The sequence below is a fragment of the Gekko japonicus genome, unplaced genomic scaffold (assembly GCF_001447785.1).
Source record: "Gekko japonicus isolate JY-2015 unplaced genomic scaffold, Gekko_japonicus_V1.1 scaffold2058, whole genome shotgun sequence".
NCBI lineage: Eukaryota > Metazoa > Chordata > Lepidosauria > Squamata > Gekkonidae > Gekko > Gekko japonicus.
Genome location: NW_015163665.1, coordinates 182,062 through 204,323, shown reverse-complemented (window position 1 = coordinate 204,323; position 22,262 = coordinate 182,062). Strand labels below are relative to the sequence as shown.

The following is a 22,262-nucleotide window of genomic DNA, read 5'->3' as shown; positions in this document are numbered from 1 at the left end:
ACATGACTTGGATTGCAGGGTTCACTTTTGTCTTGGGCAGAAGTAGGGAGATTAAATAAAAAGTATGGGGAATAGGACTTCAAATTGATTTCTAGCCTTTTCCGACTTGGGTAATGACCCTGTGGGAAACAAAACTCAGTTGATTGATAACATCGTCACTGACATAGCACCACCTTAAACACAAGTGGGGGAGTGTGCAGTTCTCACAAGGTTGTGGAGAGTTATGGGATACCATTATATATTTAGTGAAACAGTAGTTTCACTAAATATATAACAGTAGAGAAGTTTTCAAAGTAAATTAGGCCCTTTTGCCACAGCTGCCAATACCTGACTGCAGCAGTCACTAGTGCCCTGTTCAGTGTAAGGTTTCATGGAAATTATGCAGAATTTCCAGTGGGATCACAGACGGTAAAGCTTTGATGGGGAATTCCCCATCACTTCTTCCTGTCACTTGATGGGTTTGTGTCTGGGAATGTGATTATTGCAAAGACAGTATTATGGAAACAAGTATTTTTCTGCTCTCTTCACATTTCCACTCTGAGCAGAAAATGAGCAGATGCTAGAAAAATAGCTAACACTGACACATTCCCTCCCATTTTGTTTTCTATGTTGCTGAATCAGAAAATGTGACAGACAAATGGTGGTGGGTTAGACATCTACAAGCAAACTAGAATGTACTATATAAATCTTACAATGGATAGAGTATAATGTATGACAATACAGATTAGTGCTGCCCCCCACAGTAGCACAGGTCTGTAAAAGGGAAGGTCAAAGGGAGCTAGATACCCATTATTCTGACACTCCCACAATCAAACAAGCAGACACTATAACTGTCCTTTTGTCAGAAGAAGAGATGGGACAGACAGATGTGAAGGCCCAGAAAAAAGCTAGACCAATGTGGAAAAAAACCAGACCAATTTCTCTCCCCAAAAACCTTTTCAAATTTTTCAAGGGGAAAACTGGAAATTTTAGGGAGCATTGAGAAAAAAAACACCCACTATTAAATATTTTTCCTTTAAAATGTACAAAATGCTTTTAAAGACATTTTATTCAGAATATGTAAAGTGGAGGTTTTTATATGAGACAGTCTGCAGTATTAGACAATGATACTCCTGTGTATACTATAGAATACACAACGTGACTTCAAGGTTGTATTTATGGTTTAAATGTGATGTACATTTGTCCACAATCAATATGCTGCAATGTGTGAAGAATAATCACATCTGTTCACTTGCTAAATGAGCATTTCCACTATGATAGGGTATCATATACGCATACAGACAGGGAAACAGAAAATATCCAGCTTAACTATATCATTGAACATGTTTATCCTTCAGCTGTTAATATACATAGTAGAAGTATTGCAGCAGTAGGTGAGAGCCTAGAATGAAAATGGCAGGTTACATTTTCTGATTTGAGAACTGGAATACTTGTAGATTAGCTACCTTACCTGTAGAATCTCTGCTTTTCAGATATGAATATGCTTCTGATAACAGTAACTGGAATGCTAAAGGTTGCTTCTTCATATGTAGCTTCTTCTTTTTACAGAAAAATGATGAAAATGGGAACTGCTCTGGAGAAGGTATTGAATTTCCCACAACAAATCTTTATGAACTGGAGAGCAGAGTACTAACAGATCATTGGTCCATCCCATATAAGCGAGAAGAGTCTCTTGGCAAGTGTCTAATTGCATCCACCTATCTAGCAAGGCTGGGTAAGTTTACTGTCTTAAAATAAAACAGAAGCATATGGAAAATGCTTATTTCCCGCCTTATAAATTATGATATTAACTTTAATATAGTGATAGAAAAAGAATAAGACTTGCCTCTGCTAATATAGAGGTTGACTTTTCTTGTTTCATCATAAATGGCTCAAGATGGGGGGGGGGGTTGTGGGTATTTGTGTGTGTGTGCATCTGTGTGCATGTGTATGTGTGTGTACTTGCATACCTGAAAGTCATGATGACTTCTGGGGATCCCTACTGGAGGCTTGGACATTTTTCAAAGAGGTGGCTTGATAGCTTGTGCGTCTCGAGCCCTGGTATTCCTTGGAGGTCTCCCTTCGAATTACTTGCCAGGGTTGGCCCTGCTTAGCTTCCGAGATCTGATGAGATTGGGCTTTCTCCATCAAGGCCAAATGCTGAGATCGGGATATTGTACAAATGCGAAAGGTTTACAATACAGATAAGAATCTCGGTATAGCTCTGATGGAGCAAAATCCTTAGTAAGATAGAGAAATACAAGTTCTCAGTTAATAAAAAGTGAATGTTATGAGGAGAAAAGGGAAGATATTATTTAGTAAGGATGTGATGGACAAGTTACTCTGTGTTGCTAGAAAAAAACATGTGTTGTACAAGGAGTGTGTATGTAATTAAGCTAATGATCTTGTATTTGTATATGATATAGGCTTATAAAATCAAATAAACAGAGTTATAAAAAAAGAGAGAGAGAGAGATTGGGCTTGAATGAGCTATCCAGGTCAGGGCAGCTCAAGAAGGTTGTTAATGAAATTTCTATTTTCTTATAAGCATCAACTTGATTGACATATTTTCAGCAGTGTGCCATACATTTTTCTATATATTTTTTTGTTTTCTTTTAGTTATCCACAAAAAAATTCATTTGGAGTTACTGTTTTGTTTAGAATGTGTGAAAAGTGACATAAATTTAGCCTTTGTGAAAAAAAATATTGGTTATTATTAAACTTGAGCTGGTTAGCCTGAGGAAGTAGCATAATGGAAGAATTAGTCTCCCCCCCCCCCCAATTTTAATAAACCTATTGTCAAGAAGCTGTCTGAAATACAGCCACTTAGTTTATTACAGCAGAAACTGAAGAGTCTCTAACTTAGGAAAAGGCTAGTAGTACCCTTTCTTGATATGGAAATGCATATGTGATGATTGCACTAGGTTGCAGAAGTCTTGTTTGTAACATTTCATGGGCACTTTGCGACCTTACAAGTGTATGCATGGATCTTCTAGGAGCTCGGCTGTGGCTTCTCCTGGAAAACTGTATGTGGATAACCCTGGGGAAGAGGGTGAATGGAGATTTTGCTTGACTGTGGTATGGGATGGGCAAGGAAAGTTGAAAAAAAGGTTAGGTGAGAGAAACTAGAGTGGAAGCAGCCTGTTCTCCAGCTTTCTATTGTGTTATTAAAATATATGCGGTTTATGCTTTTACACAGAGAAAGGTGATGAGGTTCATGTGCACATGGAAATCAAGTCATTTGCCCTGGAGTCTTTCCATGCTCCCTCCCCTTCTTGAGTGTACATAGTCTGCAAGTACTTGAGAGCAAGGGAAAGGCATTCCTCATATTCTCAGCATATTTATTGCATTATATGTATATATGCCAGAGCAGTCCTAATGGACTTGGGCACAAATTGCTCAGGTAGTGGGGAGGAGTGGGTTTTTTTTGGTGGGTTGGGTTATTTTGCAATGAAGGTTGGCTGGAGTGTCAGTGAGAGGAAAAAATTATGAGTGAACTTATGTATTACAGAGAGTACACTCCATTCCAACTGTAGCTGGTATAGAATGCTCAAAGGTGAGATTGAGGTTTGCGCTTAGGTCCAGGTTTGTATTAGATATATGCACTCTTGAGTTTTTGTTGGGAGTTGCAAGTGATTGAGGGTAAGAAATTCTGTACATACTCAGAGGCCCTATTATTACATTACAGCAAATGCAAATTTATTGCTGATAAACCAGTTCTTAAATGTTGCTGTTGCAGCCATGTCCTGGAGTGTGGTATACATTTAGAAGGTGGTGTAGCCCAAGTGAAAAAAATTGAAAACTACTGCCTGATAAGAGCCGTTTAGTTGCTGAAGTGAGATGCAAAGGTGTGGTGTCCAACCAGTCTATGTCACAGCTTGGGAATTCCCAGGCACCAGGTCACCATTGTGACACCTAGTATTTTCAGCAGTGATTTTTTTGTAGTGTCTCTCAGTGATCCTCATGAGAAATACAAACTTACCATTTCACATCAGAATATGTTTTGCTGTATGACATAAAAATACATGTGCATGGAGTTCTTCTCATTGCTTGTTTATATATTAACTGTACACCATTCAGTTGTGATAGATGAATTCAGTTCTTAACCCAGATACTTTCAGGACTGGCTCAAGTATTCAGTTGAACAAAGCTTTTTAAAGCAATAATGGAATTATGAGAAATTGGGGAGAAATTGTTAAGGTTAGAAGTTAGCTTTTTGTTGTGGTGATGACGACAAAAGAGGTAATCCTATTTTATTTATATAGTACAGCATTTCCCCATAGCTTTTTAAAATTATTAGAAACTGTGAAGAGTTTAGAGTTAGCTTTTGTGATACCAGTAATTAGAAAATATTGTCATTAAAATACAAAACCCTGAAGGCTGGGAAAATGCATCTGGTTCCTAAATTTATGGCCTGGCTCCTACAACCAAATAAAATTTGTCAAGGCCTGACCTGTGTGTGTTAAATTAAACACTATCCAAGGAAAATTCTTCAGCTAAAGGCAAAATGCCAGCATTTTTCTTCATGCATCATACTGTATTATGTTGCAGTGAGAACATTCTGTGTGTACATACATTTGCCCCCTCATTTAGTGTATACTTTGTGCAAAATCCCCTGAGCTCAAAGATATGCATTGGGCTTTCCTTGAAGAATACTCCTTACAGTTAAAGTTGGTTTTATAGGAATATGTAAGTTTGTACCAATGCCAAGACCAAGTTACAGGTAATCATATTGCCCTACACCTGAACTGTTTGGTTAAAAGCACATGTCTTTGTGCAGTGATCCCATCCGAGGAAATTATAATGTAGGAGCTTTACAGTCAAATTGTTGTACCATGATGGCAGCTCGGCATAAAGTATATGACAATATCACCATCTAATGCTGTAGGTGATGCATAGCCTCCTAATGCTCTCAAAATATGTCCATCTTCTTTTCCTAGAATCAGTTATTAAAGAAACGACACTAATCCTTAGGCTGCAGTCTACTTGCTTATTACTTTATTAATAATTTCATCTTAGTGCCTTGAATGAATTTGTGTCACCAATAACTCATGCCCTCTTAAATGTGGAAGAGATTAAAGAGGTTGACCAGTACTGTGCTAGTTACCAGAGAGCAGCTATTCCTAAACTAGAAGTGTTTCTGCTAATGAGCATATTAGCATGAGACTCCTTAATACCTGTCACCATATTGTTCCTAAAACTATATAACTGGGACAGGTGTCCCCAGCCTTTTGGAGCCTGTGGGTTCCACAGCCACAGAGTTCCACAGCCACAGAATGGCTGCCAATAGAGGCAGAGCCAGCCACAAACTGGGCACCATAGGAGGCAGAACCACATCTTCTCACACACACAGAAGAAGCCCAAGTGGAGGGGACAAGAGAGGAGTCATTTTATAAAATACACTTGGAAAGAAGAGAGAGAGAGAACAAAACCAGTATTTTAGGTGAGCTTGCCGCTGAAACAACATTATTTTAATTTGCACAGGCAATCAGAGGTCATGGTGGGCAGGAGCCCTATCTGGCCCCACCCACTTTATAAAAACACTTGGCAGATGCCAGGAAAGTGTAACTGGTTGCCTTGTTGGGGGCCCCAATCTAGGATTTTTGGACATTACCTAACATTTAAGGTTGAGCTGAGGTTTCTCCAGTTCATGTATGTCTGGTTGTCCAGATTTACTTTGCTGAATAAAGCCAGAGAAATGAAAATGGTATGCTGTGGTGTTCTGAATTATTACTTTCCACTATTACGTGAATCACAGTTACATTAAACTCTGTTTAGACCTTAGGTTGTCTGTAGGCAGTTTGATGCCCTTGTCTCTGTAGGTTGAAGAGGTATTAATTTTTATTTGAACACCAGATTCCCCGTACTGTATGTCAAAGTTTCTTTTGAAGTACCTCAGTTCATGCTGTTTAAAAGAAGCTGTTGTAAGTGCTGCGAACTATTGTTATGGTTCTTTAGATTCTGGCCTTGATCTGCAACTACTTGTAGCTTTTTGTATTTCACTTCCCCTTGTATAGGAGTATGGACGTTGGCCGATGTGTTGCTTTGGTATTAAACGGAAAGCATTAAAAATATGCAGGCACAAGGGGAGGCAATTTTCAGTGATTCCTCTCCCTCCTTTTTTGTGGGAGACCTCTAATTTCCTCCCATCCCCCAGGAGCAGCATTTCAGGAGGCATTTCAGGCAGCTACAGCAGAGAGGCATGGTTAATCTCCCCTCCCTTGTACCCATGGAAATATAGGCAAGATCTATGCTGCTTCTTATTTATTACATGCATTTGTTAAAATGCTTATACCACCTTTCTTAAAGACGTGCCCATCGTTCTTTATTACAAATATAGTGTCTGATCCAACCAGCTTTTCCACTGGTGAAAAAGGGAAAAGGGGATCCCTTTTGACCACCATAAAGGCTGTGTTGCTGATCATTGGATCTGTTTGGACAAAAGCCATGTAGGATGGTGTCTGTAGTAAAGAGGGGATTTAGGTGAGTTTGAATGAAAAAGTTGGTTGGATCCAGCCCATCACTTATTTGAAATTCTTTTCTCTTAAATGTATTAGTACACATTATTAACATCTGTGGTAACCCACCAAAACATCTTGCTAAATGGGAGTTCTGTGAGTAGCCAACCCAGTATTTATGAAATTGGTGAAATTTTATCCCATTGCTTGCAAAAATTAACAGCATCCTAACTTTTTCATTTTCTCCCCCTTTTAAAATCAGGACTTTCTGATTCTGATGAAAGCTGCAGGAGATTTACGGATAGATGTATGCCTGAAGCTTTTAAAAAGGTGGGTGTAAGAAAAAGCACAATTTAAATTGGTCTGAGATAGTGTCCACCTCATAAAATGATAATGTGTCTCAATCTAACAGATGTCTCAGACATCATAATGGGTAAAGATGACTGTTTAGATAGAAGAGAAGAATGATGATTAACTCAGCTATGGCTCATATAATAATTAGGAAGATCAATATTTGTTACTATTTTATCCTTCATTTAGCTTTTAACAGGGTTATTCTCCTATTCTGTTTTTCTTTGCTCTTCAAGATTGCACTGTAAAAGCTGCATTTTTTCTTCTTCTTCTGCATGGTGCATATCACAGGCATTTTCTTATGTCTTCTAGTGATCATTTATTGGAATAGCAGAGAGACTGAAATAGTCTAGAGAGTGACACTGAATAATTTTATAAAGAGAAGGACAGGGTTTTCAGGAGATGGGACAGTGAAATCTATTGTGCAGATGTTCTTTTCTGGAACACTGGGTCGTATCTCCCTTGGAAGTTATTGAAGATTTTGCTTTCTGTGAATATACTATGGCTAAAAACAAAACTTTCTTAAAAGTGGAGGACATGCTATAAGAAGTTACCTACTGTTCTTAATAGGTTTCAGACCTGAATGCTAAAGTTGCTAAATAAAAGCTCTAAAAATAGTTCAGTGCCTGAGGCCAAATCTTTTTTCTGTAGTTCCTTGTTGTTTTAACGCACTATGTTCCTTTGCAGCTATTGACATCAAGTGCTGTTCATAAGTGGGGTACTGAAATTCATGAGGGAATCTACAACATGTTGATGCTACTGGTAGATCTGGCTGCTGAGAGAATAAAGCAAGATCCTATCCCTGTTGGCCTTCTAGCTGTACTTACTATGGTATAGTAATTACTTACTTTATCTCCCTGAGGCTGTTTAGGGCAAGAAAGTGGTTGAAGTTAATAATTAGTCATTTTAGATATTCTGTAGGAATGAAATGTCTGGAAAATATCCAGACTACATAAAGGCTGCATTTAGACATCAAGCTTAACTGTAGTTTAGAGGGATATCTGACTTGGAAACAGTGGTTTGTCAGCCAACAAACAAACAAGAATTAGAGATGGTAAAACTGGATTTGTGGTGTGTATTTATTCTAGTTCAGTTTGATAACTGATTGACAAACCATAGCTACAACCATTATTATTATTATAGGTGTTTTAACTGTTTTATCATGAATGTTATACCAAGTTTTGCAATACTAAAAATGTATTCCACTACGAGTGGGCGTAGTCAGTTCTAGAATTCATTGCCCGTGAATGTAGTAATGACCATGAGCATAAATGTCTTTAAAATTAATGAAGGACAAAAAATTTCATTAGGGATAGGGTCATCAGCAGCTACTAGCGATGGTGACTAAAGAAGACCTGCATATTCGGAGGTTGTAAAGCTATGAATAGGGATGGGCACAACCTGGGCAAATCGAGATACGTTTCGGTTCATGGAGCCGCATAAACCTTCACAGAACTCTCCATTTACCAAACCAGTTTGTTTCACGAGGTTTGTGATGCAGTAAAATGGCCCCCCTGCAGGCCAGAGGCACCATGAGAGGAGAACCATATGCAGATCCTTGGGTCAGCTTTTCCTTAAGTGCAGTTTATTAAAGTGCACCACGGGAGGAGAAGCCATCACAACCAGGATCTGGCTGCAGCCTGGAGAACCCTCACCACTGCACCAGATCCTGGGGTCACCTTTCTCCTGGCCATGGCGAGCTGTGGCCAGGAGAAAGTAGGGAGGGGATCTCCCAGGAAGGGTCTCCCCTTTTCCTGGTTTTCGCAAGCCTCAGCCAGGAGAAAGAGGGGGGATCTTCCAGAAGGGACTCACTTTCACCTTTTCCTGACCGCAGAGGCACTTCACCCCCCACCTCGGGCTGCCTGACACAGCCCCTTTAAACAGGCTGCACGAGGGAGCCCAAGAGTGACAGTTGAGTTGGTGGGGAGAGACTTCACGCTGCCCCAGCTATCTTGGGCTGGGCAGGGGGAGCGAAAGGGATTGCTGAAATGGTTTCCATCTATTTCAGCCTGACAGCTGACAGGCACACCAGCCCCCCCGTTAGGGTGAAATAGATGCAAGCCATTTCAGTGATCCCTCTCGCTAAAGCCCCGCTTCTCACTGTGAGCCCACAAACCTCCAGAGAAAAATGTGGAGGGTCGTGAGAGGGTCTTGGATAGGGATGGGCACGAACCTCAGTTTGCGAACCACGACCCGGCGATTTTCATGGCAAACTTAGGGTCATGGGCAGGTTGGTGCCCATCTCTAGCTATGAATACCAGTTCTAGGAGGCAGGATCAGGGAAGGCTTTGGCCTTGTTGTTGGCCTTCCAGGGTAACCAGTTAGCTGCCATGTAGAACAGGATCCTGGAACAGAACTATCGCTGGTCTGATCTAGCAGGACTCTTCTTATGTTGAAAGTGTTAAATTCCATTAATTTCTCTGTCCTTTTTCAGTAATTTCCCTTTTTTAATTTATTTATATCTATTTATTAGGCTTATATCCTGCCCTATCCCAAAATGGGCTCAGGGTGGTTCATAGCAATTAGAATATAAATAAAATAGCAATACCATGCATAAAACCATGTTAAAACAATCAAGCAAGCAAGATGGCAGCAAAGACATCGAGAGCAGTCCATAGTGCCTCCTGCAGGATGATTAGTCTGATATTGTATTTATATAAGCAAGGGAGACCGAGATGGATTGAATGTCTGCTGCCTCAGCCAAAGGCCTGGCAGAACAGCTCCTTGGAGGGAGAACAGTATGAACCACTAGTTATCCAAAATGGTGTGTTCCTGCAATACGAATTCTGTTCCTTTGTTTCTGTTCCTGTTTGCTCCAGGCCCTTAATCCTGACAATGAGTATCATTTCAAAAACCGAATGAAAGTGTGCCAAAGAAACTGGGCAGAAGTATTTGGTGAAGGAAACATGTATGCTGTCTCTCCCATTTCTACGTTCCAGAAGGTCTATATACTTCACAATCTTTTATTATGAAGTAATATAAAGTTTCTGTTACTTTGAAGTGACTGTGCATCTGTATAGAAAAATTGCTTTCTGCTTTCTATATCCACATGCCTTCTCCTGTGATTACATTATGATAACATGCTGTGTCTTATTTCCTGTTGCAAGCCAAATGGTGAGGCCACATGGCCTCAATAGCCATGCCATAAACCCACATTCTTTCACACCTTCATGCCAAAAGCCAGACCTCATGGCTCCACTTCCTGGCCCACATGCGACAAGTCACGTACACAATGAAGTAGCTGGAGTTTGGGGTCACATGACTGCAGGCGGGGTCTCCAGACTCCTAGCCAATCTATACACACACCTTATGTGCAGCTATGGCAACCTGAAATTGGCCACACACCCCTGCTGCTCATGATTGGCCGAATGGCCACGGCTAATCATGATTAGATTGGGGTATAATTGTTTGATCCCTATGGGAGTGAGTTCTTCTTGTTCTCGAGTCTCTTGTTCTACTAGCTCTGAGGCTCTTGCTGCCTGTTTTATTACACCTGAAATACTGTCTCTTGGAAAACAAAGACCTGCTTTGTGACTTGGACCACATGCTTGTGCAAAGATGGGATTTCCCTTCAAAATCCCTTGGACTATTGTGGACTGTTGGATGTTCCTGAATTGGTAACTATGTATCTTTAATGTGTAGTTAAGACAAATTGCCCTAGCCTTTGTTATTTTGTAATCTCCTAGTCTATTTGCTGTGCTCTGTACTGAATAAAGATCCTTCTTATTTCTAATTGTCTCTGATGCTGTAACTTGGATTCCAAGTCTAAAATCTTGTGCCTAACCCTGACCACATAAGCTACCTTGGTAAGAGTAAAAGTGTGCATCTCTGGATTGAGTTGCTAATGTGTTCTGTCCCAGATGCCAAGTAAGGGTTTGGAATCTCTTCCCTTAGGAAAAGCAGGGACTAGTGAAAAGAGGTTCTGGTGGCAAATTGTCTGGAAACCAGAGAGGGTATAGACCATCTCGTGGTTTGTTGTTTAATGTACTGAAAAGTACAGGATTCCCTCTCATCCCTGGACTGGACTGGGGGGGGGGGGTAATCCTGTACAGCATCTCACCCGGAATTAGTGTAGTGATTTCAGTTTTAGTTTGTTTTAGACATGAGAGTTTAATTATGGTTTTGCATGATATCCAGATTGACAAGCTGTAGTTTGCATTCAGCCAGCAAACAGTAACCAGAAACCATAGTTTATGCCAACTTTGATTGTGTAAGAGGTCTGTTGGATAAAACCATAGTTATGGTTAATATTTCCCCTCCAAAAGGTGCAATGCCATGGAAACAGGAATGCATTTATGAGGCTGAGATGACATCAACAAGCAGCTCTCAGCTATAGTTTGCCTGTTGCACATTTGGAAGTCAGATGTTGGTCTGTGTGCTATGATTAACATTAATCATGGCTTTACATTATATCTGAATTGAGCCTTTAGGTATCTGACAGCTTTTGGTCTGTCTTATGATCAGTAGCTTTTGCTATTACAGTATGCCTGATAGTTTGGTAATTAAAGAAACATATATGCAAAAATCCAGGTCTTACGGTTGAACGTTAGTAATGGCCACACTACAGCAGTGCCACCCTAACAGGATGACTGTTGGAACTTAGATCTCAGTAGTAGCAGAGTCCAAGTGATGTGATTTCAATTTTTTTTACGTGACTAAATAATTTTTGTCATAAGAATTTACGATTTTAGTTTGCTTATGCCCAGCTAGGGCTTCTTCATGTCAGTGCAAGAGTCTTTAATGGCATTATTCTCCAAGATGGATTTTAAATATAACTGCTTTTGAGTCAGCAATCCCAAAGCCTTATGTTGCCATAACATGTTATAATTAATGATTGGCAATGATAGTAAGTAGACGGTGCTAATGAGCACATCCGATCACTCTGCAAACACTCGGCTTTTTATTTGAAGAGGCTGTGGATGAAGTAACATAGATTCCTAAATGAAGTGCATCTGATTAAATTATCAGTATTGTACAATATTACCTTGGGAAAATGTATTAATTTGTTAATGTCTCAATTGTCTAGGAACCACATGGATGGCTAGTGGACTTGGTGAACAGGGTAAGTATATGTGAAAATATTTTACTCATACTGAGCTGTTACTACACATGGCAGTTTACATAGTTTCAAAAATAGACCAGCCTCTGCCATCAAAGAGCTTGCAAGGTAAAGTAGCAAAAAGGGGGAAAGAACAGAGTGCAAAGAAGGATGGAAATGTTAACAAATGAAGTTAGAACTTGGTTTCAGTTGGATATGAGGGTTAAGTAGTCAAAGACTCTGCCAAAAAAAAATAAATCAGACTTTTCTTGAAGGAGATTGAATAGCACAGTATGCATGGGGGTAGCAAAGAGAAGTATCAGATGAGACAGGCAGTGCTCAGGTAGCCAAGGAGGTTGGAAGAGGTAATACATAGGAATGTAAAAGAAAAGGAGGGCCCAAAGTTCAAGGGGTAAGGCTGCAGCAAGGTTTAAAGCTGGCCTGTGGCTCCTAAAGCAGGTTACAAATACTTTAAATAAATAAAATTAAGAGTTGGTGCTGTATACATAAAGGACTTGGAAGCTTGTGAAGTTTATTCAAGGAAAGATCCTGCATGGTCTGAGCAACAATGCGTGTGAATGATTTTGTTTCTAGAGTTAAGTCACCATCATCACTGTACTTATGACAGTCTAGAGTCCTGTGCGAAGGCTCCCAAATGTACATGTGTCTAAATGCCTGTATACATACAGTGTGTCTGAGTTCTGCATCAATTTTTTTTAAACCCCCGAGGGGATTTTTTATTTTTTTATATAATACTACATAAACTACCAAGAAAAAATAGGGATGGGGGACTACACTTAGGGAGAAAGAAAAGATAACCCACACTAAGCTAAAAACCCAAGGTTAGGAGATCATTCCCTATTAAAATGCTGTTAGTAAAAAAAAAGGCTGTTAATAAACAATATACTTTGTGAGATCCTGTCTTTCGAAGCTTATATGTTAGATTGTTACTTGTTATGAGAAGATTTCCCGAGCATCTCCTCCAGCTCGTTTCATAAAGGCAATTTGCAAAGTCCTTCTGCCTTTACATATATACTAAAACTCTCTAAATTCTTGAGTTCTGCATAATTTGTTTGGTGTTCTTGTAGTGAAGGGGGAACCAACATGCAGTAGAACAATAAATGTATAGAGATAACGTAACTGGATTCATATCATGGGGATGGGTTTAAAAGTTCCTTTCAGATCCTTTTATAACCCTTCCATTTGACACTGCCTCTGTACGCTGCTGCCTTCTTGACTTAAGAGCTGCAGGTGTATTTAAAATCTGACTCTCAGATTTGAGTAAGCTATCGTAAAGTTCTGCAACTTCTCTGTTCCTTCCTCTCACTTCTCTCTTTACCCTGGTGATATTTAGTTTCCAAGGTACTTGATATTTGTTTCATCGGTATATCTGCATTTCACATGTAAACTGCTCATAAACACATTTCAGAGATTCATCTGTCTCTTTCTGCATCTTGTGTGTCAGTTAGCTTTTCTTTTTCATAATTCTGTGGTGAATTATGAAAAAGCATGCCTTTGTGCTGAATTTTCCAATGATGGACTGTGGTTACAATCCTAAACACACTTACTAGGGAGTAAGCCCCATTGAATTTGGTGGGAATTACCTTGAGTATACATGCTTAGAATTGCACTGTATGTGGCCTGAATATGTCTATGTTCATCTTGCCCTTCTCAGAGGCCTCTCAGGCTGCTTTTATGTATATGTGTTGAAAATATCAATATATTTAAATACTTTTTTAATTCTTATTTTGTTTGTTTGTTTAGTTTGCAGAGTTAGGTGGATTTTTGGCAATTCAGTCTAAATTGCATTCTGAAGATATTGAACTTGGGGTAAGTTAAATTTCTGGTTATCTTTCTCTGTTTTAGTAATCTTTCACAGGGACTTGTAGTCCAGTGCTTCTGTAGTTGATATTGAAGTAGTATTCCACAGGTGCTGGATAAAATAGTGTATTTTCTAAACGTTTGTTGTTGTTAAGTCGCACAGTCGAATCCCTACTCTTTGCGCCCCCATGGACCACATCATGCCAGGCCGTCCTGTCTTCCATCGTGCAAACATAGCATTGCTTTAACTGTAAATGTAACTCTCAGTTTACAGTCTGAAAAGAATTCCTCACTAACCTCACCTGTGAGTTGCATCTGCTGTCTGGCCATGGTTCTAAGACCAATTTTAGCAGATGCCATTCTTCTATACTGTATGTTTCTCATATATCAGAGGTCAGATGGGCCAATTTTCGTGAGGGCACCTGCCTCATGTCTATCTTTTGTGCTTTCCCTTTTTCTGTTGCAGGCAGTTTCTTCACTGGTTCAGCCTTTGGGGGTTTGTGCAGAGTACCTCAATTCTTCAGTAGTGCAGGTAATGAACAATTCTGTCTCTTAAGATTCTTTAAGAACATATAAATGCAGTCACAGTTTCGAATCTTGTTTTGACAATGTTTATTGTAAATAGGCTATTGTGTTGCATGAGTGCAGTTCACATTAAAAATTATGCTAATAAGAAGAGCACCGGTTGGTTTGTGTGGATATAATTTTAGGTAAAATTGCATACCATTATGACCTATTTATTTTTTTTAGAATTACCAATATTATGTTATATGTGTTGCTTCCTTATTTCGGATGTTCTCACCACAAGCTGTTATACATCTGTTTAAAGTTATATGTAGCTTGCCTTTGGTAACTGAATGTTAGCTTTAGGCTGTGGTCTAAACATCCCTGTGCAAAAGTGGAAAACATTTCTGCTAGTGCAAAGAGGAAACTATTGGATTTTGCTTTCTGATTAGAGCTCTTCTTGCCATGAGGATTGTGAAAGGTCCCCTGTGCTTAAGTAACAGTTGGGGGGCGGAGGATTGTGACTGCAGTTCAAAGGTGTTGGGAATGTTTATGCCCAACTCTTTGGATCTGTGCCAAGTTTCTGGTGGTTTGTTCCTTGTTTGTGAAAAAGAGAAGCAGTCCATGGTTTTACTCTGTTTTCTCTATAACATGTTGAATTACTGTTTTCTCATTTCACAGCCAATGCTGGATCCAGTCATTCATAACATGATTAAATATGTACAGAATGTAGAAGAAAAGGACCTAAAAGACAAGGTAGAATTTGATTGACTAAATACAGCCAAGAATTTAAGTCTACTTTTGTGGTTTCATTTGCTCCCGTACCATTTTGCCACACCCTACTCTATCACTGAACTAATGTATGGTGTAGTACTTGGCTAGGGCCATGGTGGCTCAGAGGTTAAGACGCTGAGCTGCAGACTGAAAAGTCTCTAGCTCGGCAGTTCAAGACCCTAGTGCTGTGTGACAGAGTGAGCTCCCATCTCTGGCCCCAGCTCCTTCCAACCTATCAGTTCAAAAGCAAGAAATTGCAAGTAGATAAATAGGTACCACTTCGTGGGAAGGTAACAGCGTTCTGTGCGCCTCAGCATTTAGTCATGCCGGCCACACGACCACGGAGAAGTCTTCGGACAATGCTGGCTCTTCGGCTGGGAAACAGAGATTAGCACCGCCCCCTAGAGTTGGATTTGACTGGCTTTCAAGCAAGGGAAACCTTTATCTTTTTAGTACTTGTACTTATAATAGATGAATGCTTAATATTAGAAGACTTTCTTGTTAATGTGTTCAGTTGCAGTGTCCGTAGTTCATTGTTTCATTCCCCCCACCATTTGGTCTATATTTGCAGCAGTCGAACATCTGCATTCTTCTTTCAGCAGATAAAAATATTTCATCACTTAAGCCATCCAAAGATTTGACTGGTTGACTGTCACTATAGCTATCCATATATGTTGGAGTTGGAATTGTCACATTGGATGAAGCTGGACAGTGATGCTGGGAGTTTTGAGTTTAGAATCCCTTCCATTTTTGTAGCAACCTGATTTTGGAATCACAGAGGGAAAGATTTTTAACTCTTTCCTCTCTTGTTTTTTTTAATCTGTGATAGTCCTGCAAAGCTGCTGTTTGCCCATTAGCATAAATGTATAAAAGCTCTGTTGGCTCTGTCTTTGCCTCAGTGGGTCCAATGGCAGCTCTGTGGGGCCAGTTCAGGTTGGGGAAACAGTGAAGGGGAAGGGTTTAATTTCTAACACACACGCAAACACACGCATACACACACACCACTGCCCCAATCCAAATTGGGCACCTGCATGACCAGTGTTTACAAAGGAAAAAAGTATGAGCACTCCTGGCATCTTGTCTACTTTGACCTTTGCTTGTCCTCACCGGTGGGTATACAAAACTGCATGATCCTTTAAGCAGTTATAGATAAATACTTAAGTTAAACATTGTCAGTGCTGTTCATACTTACTGTGAAAGAGATGATGTGACCTTTTCCAGAACAATAGCCATATCCTATGTACATTTTGTGGGGGCATTTTGAAGATTGTTATGTGGTAGCTTCCCTATCATGAGAATTCATCTTTAATATGAAACTTTTTACCAAGCATTCCTAATTCATATATTTCACAGAGGCTTGTCAGTATCCCTGAACTCTTATCTGCCATCAAGCTGCTTTGTATGCGTTTCCAACCTGACTTAGTAACAGTAGTGGATGACCTGCGGTTAGACATCTTATTGCGTATGTTGAAATCACCACACTTCAGTGCAAAAATGAATTCACTCAAAGAAGTAAGTTAATTAAGCCAGATTTCTACAGTAAGCCAGATTGTTATCTCCATGCAGTGGATTACAGGGCTCACCATCAGGGTTGGTTCCAGGTTTTGAGGGGTCATGGGCAGAGAGTGCTCAGGACCCCCTCCCCTTCTCTGCCTATCACCAGGACCCTGCTCACATTTCCCTTCTTGCCCCAGCCATGTACATTCAAGTGCCCCTATCTCCCACCTGCCTGTGCATTGGTCCCCTGCCCACTCACAGTTCATCCCACTGCCCACAATGACAGCCACCTTTATGCCCTTTCCTCAGTGGCACTCGGTGGTGTGTCCAGCTGGGAGTGCTGTTGCTGTAACCAATTAAGGCAATGCTTGCATCACCCGTATACTCTTCCCTGCCAGTATTGGGCAACCCAGGTAGCCAGGAGCACAGCAGGTGAAGCACATGTAAGCATTTTGGTGAGGGAAGGGCACAGAGGCAGGTGGCAAAGGAGGTACTATAGTCCACCTCATGTTATGCTGATGCTGGCCCTGCTCACCATCACAGTTCATAAAACGTTTTATGAACATAGTTCTAGTATGATTTTTTAGGAATAAACTTATAAGTCATACCAATCTTGGTAGCTTGAAGGTAGTTTGGACACTGAATTCTTGAAATTGCCAAGGTGTAATGGGGCACTAGAATAATTTCATTTGAAGTATACCTGTGTGGTAAGTGACCAATATATACTGCTAGCCTACATAAACTCCATGAACTTAGCTGATTGGGTTGGATCCTATGAACCATGAACATAAGGGTGCTCAATTTTCCCTTCCATTAGACATTCTTGTGATCCATGAATAGCTGATGCTGGAGGTCAAGGAGCCTTGTGGACACTACTGTGGGGTACAGGGAAACTGTAGTGAAGAGGAGGACTTGGGTGATATTGTCCTCATTCTCACTCCGAGGGGGAGAGCATCTTAGCATAGGTGACTGCCACCAATAAGTCAAGGTGGCAGGTCTTAATTTCAAATTTCCTGTCTCCAGCGGTGGGATTTACCCTGCTCTTCAGTTAATTCCATGCCTAGAAGAAGAGCACAGGCTTTTAGAGGAGCTCTGCTAAAAGCCTTCCTTTGATAGTTATGATTATTTCTTCCTAATTGTACTCATGAATTTTAAGTCTGTCTCTTCCATCAACAACCCAGTATTCTCCCTACTGTCTTTCTTCCTCTCCCCTTCTCAAGAGGAAAAAAAGGGAAAGCAAAAGAAGGAGCTTAATGCTGCCATAACAGTGGCAAAAGCAACAACAGGGCACATACTGCCATGGGTGACTTACTCTCCTCTCTAGAGGATAGAAATTCCCTTCACTTCTAAAAGTGGGGTGCAGGTATTAGCCCCTTCCCTCCACTATCCGATGAAGAGAAACCAAAAATCTTGTTGGTCTCTAAGGTGCTAATGTAAATCTGGCTGTTCTACTTCAGATCAACACAACTTCCCTCCCCTCATGCACAACTGCCATTATTATACAATAGGAAATGTGGGCTGGGGGAATTTGGTGCAGGATACCAAGGCTGACTGTCAACATGTCCAAGACAGGAAGGAAGAGGATCTGTTTTTGGCTGGAAGAGCCTTGCAATGATGGAAAGCAGAATAGCACTGGATCTCCAATGCCACAGGCCCACTCAACATGTTTCTCAGAGGTGCAGGAAGGAGCCTAAAGGCTTGAGCTTCATAGCACCTCAACAACTATCCCTGCCTGCAAGTAGCCAAGTGAACCCAGAGAATAAGGTGGAGGAATCTGTGTTGTTACTGGAAGGCATGGTGGCAGCATCCTCTAGAGGATGCAGCTGGAATGGATTTCAGCCTCATGTTCTCTCCCCCCCCCCCGCTACTTCTGACAGAAAACGAAGTATCAGTCCCTAGGCCCAAATCAGGCACAAGCATAGACTGCCCCCAACTATAGCACAGATCTGTGTCACTATTGCAACCATAGACGACAGTCCTCCAACCTGGGATATGATTGCAAAGAGTAAAAATCTTGTTTTTCTAGCCCTCAGGGAGAAAAGGCAGATCTTGGTGGAAGAGAGATTAGGTTTTGAGTAAGCAAAACCTATTAATAGGATTATCAGAGCTTTCACCCAAGGCCTCTTATGCCTTAGAGCTGCTGAATACACTAGTCTGGCATAGGATGGTAGTCCCGAGGCTAAGCCTAAGGGAAATCCCCCCCCCCAAAAAATTTAAATTAAGATAAAGAAACAGTGGACTCCTGCTCTCTCAAACAAACCTACCTTTTCCAAGCAGCACCTCATTTACATAAGTGGAGGTTGTACTGGTGGCCCTGCACCTAGCAGTGCCATGGATCTCTTACAGGTTCCAGTGACATACACACCTATTGTTTCAGGAGCCCTTGTGGATATGTATGGTGAGAGACCACAAGATCAATCAGCTGTAAGTCCGATTTGTCAGGGAGTGTCACAGCTTTTTGATTTTTGATATAAGGTCCACAGCAACTTTATTCCTGACTCTAAGGGTTTCTGTCCTTCAGGCATGCACATTGTTACTATCCATATTTCTAGACCAACCCCATTGTGGCCTACAATATTCTGTTCATCTTAATTAGACACCCTTACAATAGATAATTGCAGCCTCAACAGATGTCTCCTTCACTAGTCATTCAGATGAATTAGATAGACCATCTGCACCTGATATGAGAGTAACTGCTCTTGACCATCCCAAGCTAAGGTGCCCTCCCCCTCAGAGTGAGGAATAGGGGTGTGCATTCGGCAATAGCTGAACCGAAAAAAGTACCCAAAAAAATACCTTGTCTGTATTTTTCGATCTCAGGGAGGGAAAGGCATTTTAAACATGCCTGGGCTCCCTGCCTGCTCTTCTCCAGTATCCCATGTCAGCAAGAGAAGGGAAGGCAGAGAGAGAAGGCTTTCTCTTGTCAATTTCACTCACAGCTGACAGGAAGGGAGTGAAATTGACAAGAAAATCTGCAGGGGCTACCAGAGGGAAAGGAGGCATTTTAACATGCCTCTTTTCCCTCTGGTGGTGTGTATCAGACCTGAATATATTCGGCAATACTGAATATTCCCCCAATCTGAATACTTTACCGGAACTGGACTAGGGAAATTTGGCATTTACCAATATTTTTCTGTATTATTTTTTTTTGCACACCCCTAGTGAGAAAGGAACTTTGGACTTGATCATGAAGGTTCCATCTATTCTGAGGAAGGGAGGGCATCCTATCCCAGCCTAATTAAGGAGGGAAACAGTGTGAGCTGACCAGTGTTTCCTCTAAGCTGAGTTAGTTTGAGCTAGCTCACAGTTTTTTAGCCTCCAGCTCACACATTTTTGTCTTAGCTCAAGAAGATTGGCTCCAGAGCAAACTAATTTATGCAGTAACCAAATCGCTTTCTCACAACTTGAATGCCAGTAGCTCACAAAGTAGAATTTTTGCTCACAAGACTCCGCAGCTTAGAGGGAGCATTGGAGCTGACCATGTCTTTCTGTTATTACATTGCTGATTGTCTTTCTATATTATCTGTTCTGCTCAGAATTGTGCAGTATTCACCTGGCACATTTGCCTCTTCTGTAATTTCCTGTCAGAGTGTTAAAGGTTTATGTCTTGGTGAGCACCTGAACTGTAGGGTGACCCCCCATCACTGGAGACAGAAATTTGAAAGTAAGACCTCCCTCCGCTGATTGGTGGGAATCACCCATGCTAAGATGGCCTCCCTTCCTCAGAGCAGAGGAACCTTTATAGTAACTCCAGTGTTCCTTTTTCCTCCTCTACCAGCAGAGCTGCTGGAGGAAGAGTGAGATGAGACAATTTTGCCTAATTTCCATTTTGTCCTTAAGGTTTCCATTTTGTCCTTAAGGTTTCCCTGATATCCAACACCCCCTCTTTGGGGGTCATAAGAAGATCATAGTTTAGGATCCAACCTGACATTAGTGAGCTTTCAAAGGTGACCACTTCAGAAGGTATTTCCTCAATTCTTGTAACCTTCCAGTGGTTTAAAAGATTCAGCCAAGGGCTGGACTGTGACACACCTTCCATTATACAGCTGCTGCTGTAGAAAATTATTTTTCTGTTCAATGGAAAATTGGAAATATTTAGTGTTAGCTGCACTATTTCTGTTTGCTTTTTATTTTGTTGGGGGGGGGGTTGCTTATATTCTCCCAGGTTCTTTAAGTAGTAGCTGTTTCAGAGTTTGCATAAGCTTCAGTGTGTATTTTTTCTCTTTTTATGTTGCTAGCTGTTATCTAAGCATAGTGTTTGCCTTTGTTGTTAGGTGACAAAGCTAATTGAAGACAGTACTGTATCCAAATCAGTGAAGAATGCAATAGATACAGATAGATTATTGAACTGGCTAGTAGAAAACTCTGTCTTGTCAATTGCATTGGAAGGTAAGCATGTGGATAAATAGTTCCATTTTACCATCTAGCTGTATGTTTGAAGTAGCTGAGTCTTAGCAGAAGTTTTCCCTGAGTTCCTTTGATGTCACAGAACTATTCCATTTCTATTCTGTTAATCTCTGTGTCGTGAGCACAGTTGTTTGAATACTTAACATAAATCTAGAAGGGGACTGTGGCAGATGATGTGGGGCCTTTTTGCATCCCTGGCTGACATCACTGGAATTCAACTATCTCATCGCCTAAATTTGGAAATGTTTGGGAGAGCACAAAGTTTATACTATTAAAGATCATGAAGGCAGTTATTTATTTACTTCATTTGTAGTCTGCCTTTCTCCACATTGGGCACCCAAAGTGGCTTACCCTGTTCTCCCCTCTCCCCTCTTAATTTCACAGCAACCCTATGAGTTAGGTTAGGCTGAGTCACCCCAATAAGAATTTGGCAGGGTAGAAACTTGAACTTGTGTCTCCCAGATCTTACTCTGACATTTGACTCACCAGATCACTCTAGCTCTCATTTTATTTTGTATATTTTAAACTCTGATGTTTTTAATTGTTATTTGAAATCCTCCATGAGAAAAGGTAGGATATAAATATTTTAATAAATGAAACTGATTGCATGTAGATGAACCTTCCATGCTGCTATTGCCAGACTTGTAAGTGAATTTTCTCTTACTAATTGTTTGCTAGTTGTCACATTCTCCACCTGGAAGAAAATAAGGCTGCACCAGTAGATAGGAGAAAAAAAGAACAAGGTGCGAAGGAGAGCAGTTGGGAACTGATAGGTCAAATAAAATGTGGTGAAATTAAGGATGACAGCATGAAAAAGGAAATGGTGTTTATTTTGCTGGATCACCATATTTTTTAAAAAAATTGTGTGTGCGCTATTGCCAGATCAGGACATGACTCAGTCTAGACTCACTATATTCTCTCTTTCTTCTCCTAGGTAATATAGATCAAGCACAATACTGTGATCGTATTAAGGGAATAATTGAGCTGCTGGGCAGCAAGCTATCGTTAGATGAACTGACTAAAATTTGGAGAATACAGGTGAGAATGTGCAGTGTTCTGTCTCTGAGTTTAAATTCTTTATAATGGCATTGTGAGGGAAAGCATAATTGTCCAATGCATTTATAAAAATTTAATCTCTGCCACATTATCAGTAAAAAATAAAGGTGGCCAGCAGAGCATCAGGATCAGCTGGCTGGAGAAAAGGAAGAACATCTGCACAACCTCCTCCACAAGTCAGCCAGTGCAGTCATAAAAGTACAAGTGAGGGAACCTGTGAGTCTTGGGGGAAGAGGCACAGCTCCTACTCCTCTGCCTGACAACCTGCAGTGCCATGACTTCTGTCCACAGGGTTCCTATGCAGGTGGTGGTGGTGGGTTTCCTAGTTCTTTCCTGCCTGCCTGCAGCACTGCCACCTCTGCCTGCTTGGCTTAACC

General features: G+C 40.8%; 1 protein-coding gene across 1 annotated transcript in view; it reads left to right on the top strand.

Moving 5' to 3' along the window:
- USP24 (ubiquitin specific peptidase 24) overlaps window positions 1-22,262 on the top strand; it is a 160,348-nt gene that overhangs the window by 32,819 nt on the left and 105,267 nt on the right. Inside the window, exons 2-12 of the mRNA XM_015407738.1 lie at window positions 1,549-1,714; window positions 6,700-6,767; window positions 7,476-7,619; window positions 9,608-9,730; window positions 11,815-11,850; window positions 13,591-13,656; window positions 14,114-14,179; window positions 14,833-14,907; window positions 16,279-16,437; window positions 20,697-20,811; window positions 21,764-21,867. Coding sequence (XP_015263224.1) covers window positions 1,549-1,714; window positions 6,700-6,767; window positions 7,476-7,619; window positions 9,608-9,730; window positions 11,815-11,850; window positions 13,591-13,656; window positions 14,114-14,179; window positions 14,833-14,907; window positions 16,279-16,437; window positions 20,697-20,811; window positions 21,764-21,867 — 1,122 coding nt within the window. The remainder of the gene's footprint in view (window positions 1-1,548; window positions 1,715-6,699; window positions 6,768-7,475; window positions 7,620-9,607; window positions 9,731-11,814; window positions 11,851-13,590; window positions 13,657-14,113; window positions 14,180-14,832; window positions 14,908-16,278; window positions 16,438-20,696; window positions 20,812-21,763; window positions 21,868-22,262) is intronic.